The sequence below is a fragment of the Rhinopithecus bieti genome, unplaced genomic scaffold, assembly GCF_001698545.2.
Source record: "Rhinopithecus bieti isolate Rb0 unplaced genomic scaffold, ASM169854v2 scaffold_757, whole genome shotgun sequence".
NCBI lineage: Eukaryota > Metazoa > Chordata > Mammalia > Primates > Cercopithecidae > Rhinopithecus > Rhinopithecus bieti.
The window spans coordinates 2,046,152-2,059,366 of record NW_016803289.1 but is presented as its reverse complement, the minus strand read 5'-3'; the positions used below and the strand labels follow the sequence as shown (position 1 = coordinate 2,059,366).

Sequence of the window (13,215 nt, the reverse complement as noted above, 5' to 3'; positions counted from 1 at the left end):
AAAAAAAAAAAAAAAAGATCAAATTTGAATTTTTTAACTTGGCCAACAAAACCCTGCATGGTCTAACCATACGGGCAATCTCTCAGGCTTCCTGTTGCTCCAGTTTCTGTTAATGAACCACATGCCTTCCTGTCTTCCACAGGGTTTGCCCAAGCTGCCTTGGTGCACAGAATGCTTCCCTTCTGCTTTAACTAGTAAACACCTACTACTCACCTATCCTTCGGATCTCAATTCAGTTGTGATTCCCACAAGGACATCTTTCTCAACTTCCTTTCTGAACAAATTTTGCATACATTGGGGAAATATATATATATATATTTTTTTTTAATTAATGTCTCTCTTTCTCATTGTAAATAAGCTTTGTGAGGATAGTGACCATATAATTTTGTTCAGTTTTGTATACCAAATACCTAGCACATAATCAACAGTGTCTAGCACGTAGTCAACAATCAATAAATACTTTTAAAATAATATTAATGATATTTCAATAAGGAAGAAGGAGACGGTATCTTGCTTGACAGTTCAAAAAGTACATTTATATTTATCATTTTATGTAATACTTACAACAATCCTGCATAATAGAGACTGTTATAACTCTCTGTGTTAGTCCATTCGTGCTATTATAACAAAATACCTGAGACTAGGTAATTTATAAGTAATAGTAATGTATTTCTCACCATTCTGGAGGCTGGAAGTTGAAGATCAAGACACCAGCAGGTTTGATATCTGGTGATGGCCTGGTCTCTACTTCCAAGATGGCGTCTTGTTGTTGCATCCCCTGGAGGGGGCAAAGCTGTGTCACAGGACAGAAGGGACAGAGGGGCAAAAGAGCCTAAGTTAGTTCTCTCCAGCTCTTTCATAAGGCACTAATCCCTCATCCATTCTGCACTCATGGCCTAATAACCTCCTAAAAGCCTCACCTGTTAATACTCTTGCACTGGGGATTAAGTTTCAACATGAATTTTGGAGGGGACACAACATTCAAAATATAGCACTCTCCAAACATTAATTTCCTAATATGAAAAAACTGGCAAGTAATAGCACCCACTGTTTTTCTGAGGATTGTGTAATATGATACAGGTAAAGCAATTAGTTTAGTAGTTGGCACATAGAAAGGCTCATTGAAGGTCAAGTTTGTAGACATACCAAGCATTCTGTCTTGAATCATGCCTTTCAAGATGTGCTTCCATCTTCCTGGACCACATTTCCCACATCATGATTAAATGGTTGATACCCATTCATCCTTCCCACCTCAGTGGAAAATCAGGGAAGTCTTCCCTGATCCTCCAGCTTCAGTTACATTTCATGCAGTATTATTATGTCTTCCCTACCAGGATTGTTATGGACCAATTATTTAATAATCTTCAGTCTCAGTGTCCTCATCTGTATTGTGGAGGTAATAACAATAGCTACCATTTATTGAATACTTTATGATAAATTGCATATAAAGGGAGAGGAGTGGAAGGTGTCAGAGATGGCCCTTGTGTTCCTGGAGGGTGTAACTGGTTAAATGGTGGTGCCCTTACAGATGCTACAACCACCAGTCAGAAGTGACATCACCATACTCAAGACTTGGAGTTTGTGGCATTAGCTGGGCACAGTGGCTCTGTAATCACAGCACTTTGGGAAGCTGAGGCAGGTGGGTCACTTGAGCACAGGAGTTTAAGACCAACCTGGGAAACATGGCAAAACCCTATCTCTATAAAAATATAAAAACTAGCTGGGCATGGGGCACGTACCTATAGTAGCAGCTACTTGGGAGGCTGAAGTGCAAGGATGGCTTAAGCCCCAGAGGTTGATGCTGCAATGAGACAAGATTGCACCACTGCACTCCAGCCTAAGCAACAAAGCAATACCCTGTATCAGAAAGAAAAAAAAAATGAATTTGTAGCCTGCAGTAAAGTCTCCAAAATGATAGTGGCAATTGCTGTTTTCCACAGATGAGGAAACTAAAGTGCAGCACTGTTAAGCAACCTGTTAAAAAGAACTCCTGTTACCCACTGGGTAACTGCAATAATTCAGAATGCTAATTTGAATAAATCTGGCTTTACTATAGAAATAATAGTTCCTTTTACAAGTACTTCTTAATTCATAGAAACAACATTCTAGGAGACTGCCTGGACTGCCTGTAAGTCCATTGGTTTCCAAAACCAACATGTGTTTACTTAAATGAGGGGCCATACCTCAGCTGTGATAGGTGGAAATGATGCATACATGCTTTGACACAATATATAGGATTTAATCTTGGATACACTATACATTGAAAGTTTGCAAGTTAAAGACTTTTTGTGTTTGTGTATTCTATATTTAAAACACACAAACAAAATACATCCCTGAAGAATTTTTTATATATATACAGATCAACTCTCTTCTTTACCGTGGAACAGGAGAATGTTATATTTCTAACTAGTTATTTGGGGCTTCCATCCCAGTAGACTGTAAATATGATCTTGATCTATTTGATCTCTTGATCTCTTGATCTTGATCTATTTTCTCAAATCATAGCTTTCTTCACTCAGGCTCTGTCTTATTTCCCTCTTTCATCTTTTAATTAAATAATAGGTGAGTCCCCCAACTTCTCAGTCACTTTCAAGCCTCAAAAGTCTTAACCCAGTTTAAAAGTTCAATTTCAGACTCTGTTTTATTCTCATTTCTTCCCTTATCCTACCTTAGGCATGAGCCAAGTACCTCCATGGAGCTGTAGTTCAGGGTCTGACTCTAAGAGATCTCTTCCTCTTCTCTTCCTCATCAAGGCTCAGCTGTTCTGAAGAGCAGGGAGGAAGAAGAGGGAAAAGTATTATCCCTTTCAACTCTTTTGACAGTGATTGCAGATGTTTCTCTGGCTACTATTGTCCAACACTTGATATCTTTTCTATGAGAGGTGACCAAAGGCTGGCCATTCTGGGCAACATGTGTGTGAATTCTTCAGAAGGCTGTGCAGAGGATGCCCCACTGCACTATTCCCAGTCTGGCCAAGGCCCAGCCTCTTCCACTGTCTCACTGGCTCCCATCGTTGGTGGTACAACCCACAGCTTTTTGCTGAGGAGGTAGCTTTTTGATGAAGTATGGGACACGGAGACAACTATGCTGTGGCCCCTGTCTCTGCCCTGTCATTACTGTTCAGTTCTCTGCTCACATATAGGCAAGGGAAGATGAGAAACTCTATGTCTAAGTAATAGAAGGCAAGTGTGCCTCTGTGACTTCACCATCAATCTCTTTATGCCTCTTTGTACCTCCTCATTCCCTCAGTGTGATCTCTCCCCGACCACTGTACTTCCTTCCCACGGGTTCTCCTCTGTGACTCTGTCACTCTTTCATCCCAGTCTAACCTTGTTTTGGGAGCAAAATGGCTCCGTAAATATGCCTTCATGGCAGGAATTTCTTTGGATCTTTAAGTTGCCTCTGGTTGATAGACTAGAAGTATCCTTGGGGTACTAAGTGCCTCCTTTTTCTCCACTTTGGATTGTGGTTTTAACATTTAACTTTGGATTTAACATTTCTGGAGTAATAGTAAAGTCCTTCTACAGAATCAGTGTCCTTATTTTATAGATGAAGAGATTGAGATATATGAAGATATAGAGATAGATGAAGATATAGAGAAGTTAAATAATTCATCTTTGGGCATACAGCAAGAAAATAGAAATCCCATTTTCTCTATCCATGTTGTTCAGACCCTAAAGGTCATTCCCTTAAGTAGCACATGAAAGCACATCCTCATAGCACATCTTCTGTGCTATTTCTGACTTTCATTGGAAGACAGCATTACGACCTAGACTTCTACACAAGTGAAAACTCAGACATATGGACTTACAGAGGAACAGGGCTAGGAGTCCTGGCTGGCGCATCCTCAGAGTAGCACCTTTTCAGGGACATCTCTGGGCCAACCGAGAAACCTGTGTGGAAGAATTCCCAGGGAGTTCTTCAGTCAGGACTTTAGGTGGAGTTCTTCAGTCAGGACTTTAGGTCCTGACTCCCAGGGAGTTCTTCAGTCAGGACTTTAGGTGGAGACAACTTGCCAATGGCTACAATTTTGTTGGGGAGGAAATGTGACAAAGAATTAAGTCACTGAAGGGAATAGACAGGTCTGCTATTAAAATAACATATTGCAGAAACAGTAGCTACTGGAGACTCCAAAAGTGGGAGGCAGAGAAGTGGCAGGGTTTGAAAAACTACCTATTGGGGACTATGTTCACTTTTGTGTGATGGGTTCAACAGAAGCCCAGACTTCTGCATCATGAAATATATCCATGTAACCAACCTGCACATTTACCTTCTGAATCTAAAATAAGTTTCAAAAATAAAATAACATCTTAAATGGATATGTTGGGGCATGATGATTCAATTTAACTTCTTAAGCTATCACCTTGGAAGACCTTAGAGAAAAGGCAGTAATGATAATAATATTTCAGGCAACTCACTCTGAGACAAGAACCATTAATAGTTTTATATGCATTGTGTTGCAACAACCTTTGAAATACAGACTTCTATTTTCTCACTTAAAATTAAAGTAACTGAGCTTAGAGATGTAACTTGCATAAGATCACACACATCAAAGCAGTGGTAAAGAATAAAAAATGTGTGTCTTTTTTTAAAGTTTGTTTTTTATGATTCAGCTATTAATAAAAATGACATATAAATAATTTTTTTCCTCTGTTTTACAGAGTAACCGAAAACATGGATAAGATCCCAGAAAGACAAATGCTTCTAAACCTTCAAAGATGGCAAAATTGTTTACACCAGTGAGAGGGAGATCAAAAGCTAAGAACTACCCTGTAGCCAGGACTACAACTGTGTATTTTAAAGCCATTATTCAAGGTTTCTTACTTGACAGTTCCTACACAACTCTGTTGAAAATCTACAATATATGCTGCATTTAATGAAACATGTAAATGTCAAATCAGAAGAGAAGAACTATAAACATATATTGTGTAAAGAAAAAGTTCAGCAACGGAACTAGTTTCAGCAGATCAAGCAAAGATGTGTCTTGGGCATGGAACCAAAGTTACAATGAAACATTCAACCCCTGCTGTGCAGGGGGGTCATTTTAATGTAACACCACACCCCATGGAAACACTAGTCCTGATAATAAACATTTTAAAAGATCAAAACAAACAAACAAAAAAACAAGGGTGGGTGGGGAGTGAAGCACGAGGAATACCTATGAAGAGCTATTTACAATAAAATGTTTCATTTGAAAAGTCTGGTTTCTTACTACAGGGATTTGCTTTTCTGTCTTTATGATTGTTTTAAACTCAGGAACAGAGACCTCCGCATCGTGAATGGGAAGAAAAACACTCTTGTTTTTTGTTTTTCTGCAAAAGGTGGAGCTTGTGGAATTCATTCCACAGACGACAGATGAGAAGTGGATCACAGTGACCATAACAAAACTGGTAACCAAGTCAAAGGACCTGGGCGAATGTAACATGTGAAATAAAAGCAGATCCGATGCTTCCTTGTCCTACTCTCACATCTGCATCCCTCCATCAACAACGGACTGATCTCATTCATATTGAAAACTAAGAAGATGATACTGTAAATCACATGCTCCCTGACGTAGTTCTGTTTAGAACGCCAACATCTATAGGGAACATGGGCCAGAGAGCATCTCTGAATCTTTCATTTCCAAAATACTGGTTTTCAAATGGCTGCTTAAAATTGCCTGCAAATGAATATGCTATCTATGATTTGGGCAAAAACACAACAGAATCAATGAGTAAATTTCTACCAAGAGTCGGGTTTGCCACAGAGATGTGAATATTAAACTAAACTATTATTTTTCAAAGAATCCTTATATGCCTAGAGCATTCTGACCTCTTCTTGTTTAGAGTGATAATATTTTTTTCCCAGACAGATGACAGCAACAAGATAGCTCTACTTTTTTATATAGAAATAACATTATGTTACTGACAAGGTCATTTTCTACCAGAGACAATTAGAAGACTGGTACTTTTCCTAAGTTGTGTATTACTGAGTCTTGGATTCATCTCTGAGAGCAAATATATGTTCCTGAAAAATTAATTTTACACCTCATTTACTGTAGATAACAGAACAACCTCAATTTTTCAAATTTTCCAAGTTTTATTTATGGGGCTAGAATTCCCATGCATAGAGAATATGTGTAGGGAGCCAGAAACTCTTTCTATGAAACGCTATACAAATCTTTCCATATGTGGGTTCAGTATCATCCTTCAGTTTTAGCACTGGCATTTGCAAAGCCAGAACAATAACTGAAGAATGTACAATAAAAACTAGAATGCTGGGGTCCCACTTTTTGTTCTTACATTTACTGCTGACCCAGGTATCTTTGGCCCAGTCACTTAACCTCTCTGTGCCTCAGTTTCCTCATCTGCAAAATGGGGTTAAAATGCTTTTTCATAAAGTTTTATTTGCAATTTTAGAACAAGGGGTGCTTAAAGTAGCACAATGTGCTTTGTAATTATTACAAGTGCTGTATTATTTGACTTTCTTGTGTTGTTGACAAAAAAATTCCCTCATGTAATAAAATAGTGCTTCGGTTTGGTTAAATTTAAGCACTATAGCACTGAAGCTTACTTATCAAGCTACTTGGGACACTATTAGCAATAAAAATTGAGAGATTCAAAACCAGGATCTTTAATAATCTATAGCAAACAGATCATCTCATGCTATTGAACAAGACAGAAGAGTTTGTCATTTATATGATAAGCATCTCCCAGCTCTCTTGATTGCATATGCATGCCATCATACAGAACTCCACTTTTATCACAGGAGAGCCAATCATCAAACAAAGACTTGGAGCAAACTGACAGTATCACATAATTAGCTTGATAATCTTTTATTCTGGAGGCAAGTCAGATGACATGTCCTACTGGGAAGATACAAAACAGACTATCCTACTGGATTCTTTTTTTGTTGTTGTTTTGTTTTGTTTTTTGAGATGGAGTCTTGCTCTGTTGCCCAGGCTGGAGTGCATTGGCACGATCTTGGCTCACTGCAAGCTCTGCCTCCCAGGTTCAAGTATTCTCCTGCCTCAACCTCCCTAGTAGCTGGAATTACAGGTGAACACCACCACACCTGGCTAATTTTTGTATTTTTAGTAGAGACGAGGTTTCACTATGCTGATCAGGCTGGTCTCGAATTCCTGACCTCAAGCGATCTGCCTGCCTCAGCCTCCCAAAGTGCTAGGATTACAGACATGAGCCACCATGCCTGGCCTCCTGCTGGATTCTTTATTCAACTAGGTAGGTTCAAGATTAAATATGAGCCATAGGCTCATTAGGCAAAAAATGTGAAAGAGGGTGCCTCTACAATGTTGGTGACCCAACCCTAGCAAACTTGAGTCAGAAAATATGGAAGAGGATAAATTACTCTCACATATCTAAGACTTTTCCATTTCTCTTCATTTTCTGTTCCAGGGCCCATATGAGTAAATCTATATTCCATCTGCTCCAACACACACCTTCCTTCTCTTAATTTTGTTTTCCCACCCACCAAGAAATTTGTAAGTCAAAATTTATTTCCATGAACAAGCTATTTCTAAATGAGTGGAAATATTTGCAAATGTGGTATGGTTTATATGCCTCATCGGCTTATGTGCTGTAAATCACATGAAAACAACAGCTAGGATGATTGTCCAAGCAGTTTTAGATGTGTTTAGAGTCACGCAAAAGAAGGTTTGTTTTTTCTTTCTTTTTGCTTAAGATCCAAGAGATTAGCAAATTTCTCTAGACTATAGGCTGAACTGTAAGTTTTACCAAGTCTTGCTCATGAGCCTCAAAATTAATATATCCTTAAATAAAGTCTAAATATTTCAATAGATACATCTCTCTATTATCCATTTTCACAATTAGAAAAGCATCAGCAAAATTGTGGATGTATGTTCCAATCACTCATGGGTCCATGGAAATGGACCACGTTTAAATGAATACTTCCCTTGGATAGGATGTTCAGCAATAGCAAAAATAAATAATAATAAATAGAAATAAATAAAGTTATCAATAACAGTGAAATTTCCTGTGGCTCCACTTCTGCATCTGTACTATCTAAATGCATTTGGCTAATGAGTGTGCAGCAGTCAGAACAGCATTCTTCAGGGTTCATTAACTTAATTTTTCTTAATAAAATATTCATACCCTGGAAAATAAACATAACTGACTACTAAAGATAATTTGAGATAAATAAAAGCCCCAGTTTAAATAGTTATTCAGGATAGAAAAATTTCATGAAAGAGGAAAAACATGGAGAGACTCTCTTCACCTATCATACTTAAAAAGCATCTATCACTAAATTGAATGTCAAACTTTTTTTTTAATGCCTCCCTACTTTTAGGAAATAGAATTTGCTGAAAAAAATGACATCCCTTCTGACTTATGCCATATAAATTAAATTATTGCCAACAGGTTTTAGGGGTGGGACTGAAGCTTGCTTTAATTTTTTTTTTTTTTTTTTGCCCCACAAATAACTTGCTCATTAAAGCCGTCGTTGTGTCTTCCCAAGTCAATAACGCTAGAGCTGATATAGAAGGGCCTGGGGTTATCACTTAGGTAGAGGCCGGAAACGCTCGTTCTTTCTACTAGTAATAGGAGAAATAAAGCTTTGCCAAATATTTTTTGCTACAGTATTTTATTTCAACTTTGCTTTAAATTTTAAACAAATCTCTGGCAAACTTGTTCCTTTTTGTCCATTGATTGTCCAATTTTCTTGTAAACCCATTGTGTAATTCTTATGTTTGCTTTAACGTAATTCACAAGTTCATTGTTTTAAAATTAAGCACGTCTTTTTAACCTGCTTAGGTTTTTGTAGAAACTGTAAAAAGAATATTCATTGGTTTTGTGTTGATGTTTAAATAATTGGATCATCTGTGTTATATTACATCAAGATAGATGGACAGCATAGACATTTTATTTTTAAAATATTTAATTGCATTATTTCAGTCTGTCAAAGAGTGGCACAGAATACACAAACACACACACACACACACACATACACACATACAGCATAGAAATTTGCTCTGTAGTTTGGGAGTCGCATTGCTTGTTGCCTTTTGTGAAATTTTCATAACAGTGTTTTGGTAATTTAATGACAGCTTTTGGCAGTTTAATTCTATCACTTCACAAATTTAGCTTTATCTATTATGTTGAAAAAGTTCAAGATGACTTTTGAATGATAAGTAATCAAAGCAAATCTTAGATGACTGTTTATGCCATGAGTTTATGCTTCCAATATGGACCTAAGCCCCTACTTAAGCAGACTTCTAGATCTTAGGTGAGAAAGCTGCCATTATGTTCTACTGCCTTGTCATTGCTATATAATGTACTATATCGAGAGTTCATTTCAGGCATATTGGCAGGAGGATTCAGACATAATGGAAGGTTGGAGCTAATCCCTGTAAAGCCTCTTCAAGTGCCAAATTCTATGATTCCATTTCAGAATGGGGCAGGGCAGATTCACAATCCTTTGCTGTCTTCCGTTTGGTGGTTTAGTTCTTCCTAAATAAATCTGTTGCTGAGAGTCCAAGTCCAATGTGTAATCAAAATTCCTAAAGATAGCTCCTCAGAAGGCTAAGGTGGGAGGATAGCTTGGGCCCAGGAGTTTGATAACAGCCTGGGCAACACGGTAAGACCTCATCTCAAAAAAAAAAGAGCGAGAGGAAGAAAATTACTGCAGATATACTTATAGGGCAATGTAGCAAAAATAGGATTATAATTTGCTATATTCAAACTAATGTGTCAGAGGTACACGTGGTTGATTTGGTGAGGGTTCCTGTTTTTGTTTTGGTTTTTTCTGCATTAAGGTCTTTGTACCCATGCTTATATTTTCATCCTTGTTACATGCAAAGTTATGTAGGGTGAGAACAGTAAGGTTAAACAACTTTGAGCCCAATTTTGCTTACAATCAAGACCCCATGAACTTACTGAAGAATGGATGATGCAATTTTCCAACCAAAAGCAGATCCCCAGCATCTGTTAGTAGCAACACTTCTATTTGACTGACATCTCACAGACTGTGCCTATACCCCCTACTAACCATAGCAACTTCCCACAATGAGGCAGATCAAAATCCAAACATTTTTATAAATACGTGAGGTAAATATATGCACAAATATATTCTGTACATAGTACGGTAGTGTGAGCGCTTACTAAACGTGTACTTCTGTTCTAGGATGCAAGGCTTCAAGAAAGGTTTTTTCTGCTGCTGCTGCTGCTGCTGCTGCTGCTGGAAACTCATGTTTTTGTTGAGCATTTAGTGTTTGAACTCTTCCCGTCCTTGACTACCTCTTCTCTCCTTTACCCCACCTTCTCTTTACCACTATTGTTTCCAACTGTTGACTAAGGCAGAGACTACTTGGTTTTTCAATTATCCAGGCCCATAAACCAGCAAATAGGTTTTTTTATTTGTTTGGTTAGTTGGTTGATTTTTTTTTTTTTTGAAAGAGCAACAGAAAGCTCAGCACAATCGACAGTATTAATATTAGCCAAAAGTCCTGTATCTTTATTGGCTAAAAATTCCATCTCAACAGGGTTCATGCATGTTTTAACCTTCAAGATCCAATACTTTGGGGACTCAAGTATAGAGTTAATGTGTTTGAATACATAATTCCCCAGGTGTTTACTGTGTTAATGTAGCCAAGGGTCCAATTTCACAGAGCTTTCATTCAATCAACTGCCTCAATTGGGGTTCTTTCTGTCCATCTCATTAGCATGACTCCATATATCACTTCAGTGCTTGTTTATTGATGAAAGAAAATAAAAATTGACTGATTTCACCAGAATGATCCTCTGAAGTACACCGGATATGTACATGTACTGTATGTATTACTGTAGAGACTGGAACCAACTTACTGTATGTAAAGTTTTATGAATGGTTATTTTATAATTTATGTATTTAATATAGGAATCAATGAACTCTGGTGTTTTAGTTTATATAAAAATAAAACAAGCTGCATTTTTTTAAACTTTATCTTTCATTGTTTGTAGCTGTTTGTTTAACTGAACCCTATTCCACTTTTTTTTTCTAAGACAGTCTTGCTCTGTTGCACAGGCTGGAGTACAGTGCTGTGATCTTGGCTCACTGGTTCACTGCAACCTCCGCCTCCCACGTTCAAGCGATTCTTCTGCCTCAGCCTCCCCGGTAGCTGGGACTACAGGCATGCACCACCACACCCGACTAATTTTTTTGTATTTTTTAGTAGAGATGGGGTTTGGTCATGTTGGTAAGGCTGGTCTCGAATTCCTGGGCTCAAGCAATCCACGCTCCTCAGCTTCCCAAAGTGCTGGGGATTACAGGCATGGGCAACCACACCTGGCCTCTAATCTACTTTTGAAAAACAGGGTGAGGCAAATCAGGGCTATCAGTGTAATGTAAGGACAGTAAATAGATTTCTTCTCATCTTCCCACTCTGCATTTGTTACTGTATGTGCCATGGGCACTATGATAAGGAAGCCAACGCAGAACTTACACCCCTGGGGGAAAAAATATCATCATTAGCATCTCTGTTCTGAACATACTTTGGGAGAGAATCTTGCCTGCTATTTTCCATCCTTATTCTTAATGTTACTTCTCCTACTCTATCCATCTACCTTTTTTTTCTACGTTGTAGACCCACTAGATGTAACAAGTTAACAGGTGTGTGTTACGCAAGCATTGATCATGTGCACATTCCTATGGCCTATGTACGTGTGGATCTACCCTCAAAGAGCTTACAGTCTCATGTGGGAAACAAACCCTGTATCCATGAATGAAATAAGAAACCAATATGATACAATAGAGGTACAATTTTGTAAGTCACCATGAATAACTGTGAAAAATAGGCCAGGTGCAGTAGCTAACACCTGTAATCTCAGCACTTTGGGCAGCTAAGGCAGGAGTGTCCTTGAGGCCAGGAGTTCAAGATCAGCCTGAACAACATGACAAGAATCCATTTCTAAAAAAATTTTTTACAAAAATTTTTTATATGCCATTACCTGGCATGGTGGCACCTGGTTGTAGTCAGAGCTACTGGGAGACTGAGGAAGGAGGATCACTTGAGGCCAAGAGTTTAAGGCTACAGTGATCTCATCACTGCACTTTAGTCTGGAAAACAGAGCAAGACCCCCAACTCTCCAAACAAAAAAGAAGATAAAGAACTATCAAAAGTAATATTAAGCAGGATACTGCAACTCACACTTGTAGTACAGTGCTTTGGAAGGCTGAGGTGGGAGAATCACTTGAGGCCAGGAGTTTGAGACCAGCCTGGGCAACACAGCAAGACCCTCATCTCTACTAAAAAAAATAAAAATTTGCTGGGCATGGTGGTGAGTGTGGATATTCCCAGGTACTTGAGAGGCTGAGGTGGGAGGATCACTTGAGCCCAGTAGTTTAAGGTTACAGTGAACTATAATTATGCCACTGCACTCCAGCCTGGACAACAGAGCAAGGCCCTAGCTCAAAGAAACAAAGAAAAATTAGTATTTTGGAATGGGCTCAATAAGATCCATGTTAAGAAGGTTTCTTCTTTTAATTGTAACCTCTTCATCTTTATTAGAAAAAAAAAAAAAGTCACTCATCAGTTTGTTACAATGTTCTGTCACTCATTCATAGGAAGCACCTATATGCCAGGAGCTATATCAAATTCTAAACACAGAGAACAAGACATAGGCCCAACTCTCAAGACATCGCAATTTACATTATTTGATGATGGTTTACAACAATTGAGTCTCTATGACAAAGGTACTTTACATATCAGCATGCCATAAAATAGGCAGTTACTATGGGATCCTGTATCACTTTATAAAAGAAAAGGTCTATTTTGATTAACTCCAGTTTTAGTATATAATTCAAGTGTATTATGTCAGCAACTCAACTGACCTCTTCTAGATCCAGAGAAGATTACCCCAGTGTTTTCTGGAGAAGCTAAAAAGGGTGGCGGCCACTTCCTTCCACAGTGCTAGTGAGATGAGGAAACATTTACTAGGCCCATACAAAACCCACAAAAAGGAACTCCTCCCACCAGCTCATGATGTAGCCCTGCCTCTGACCTACAGGTGCAGTCGCAGAAGTGCAGAGATATAGTCAAATTCCTACCTACCCCATGGGTTAAGATTTGTGCCAAATGGCTGATAAAGAATGCTCATTTTATTTAAGCAACTTTGTAGCTACATATGAAATATAAAAGTAAATAGTGAAGCCTTTGTTGCCTCATTGAAAATCCTCTAGAGAAAAAAAAAAAAAAACTGTTTTTAACCCAAAACATGTTTG

At 38.3% G+C, this 13,215-nt stretch overlaps 1 protein-coding gene across 5 annotated transcripts in view; it reads left to right on the top strand.

Moving 5' to 3' along the window:
• JAKMIP2 (janus kinase and microtubule interacting protein 2) overlaps positions 1-7,797 on the top strand; it is a 202,414-nt gene extending 194,617 nt beyond the window's left edge. For 4 of the 5 annotated variants that reach the window (XM_017872477.1, XM_017872469.1, XM_017872460.1 and 1 more), the window contains one exon: positions 4,662-7,797. Coding sequence is in view for 1 of the 5 variants with exons in the window: in XM_017872460.1 (XP_017727949.1) it covers positions 4,662-4,682 (21 nt within the window). In the remaining 4 variants the exon portion in view is untranslated. The remainder of the gene's footprint in view (positions 1-4,661) is intronic. The other variant, XM_017872450.1, reaches the window with a different exon arrangement.
• Positions 7,798-13,215: the final 5,418 nt, after the last annotated feature.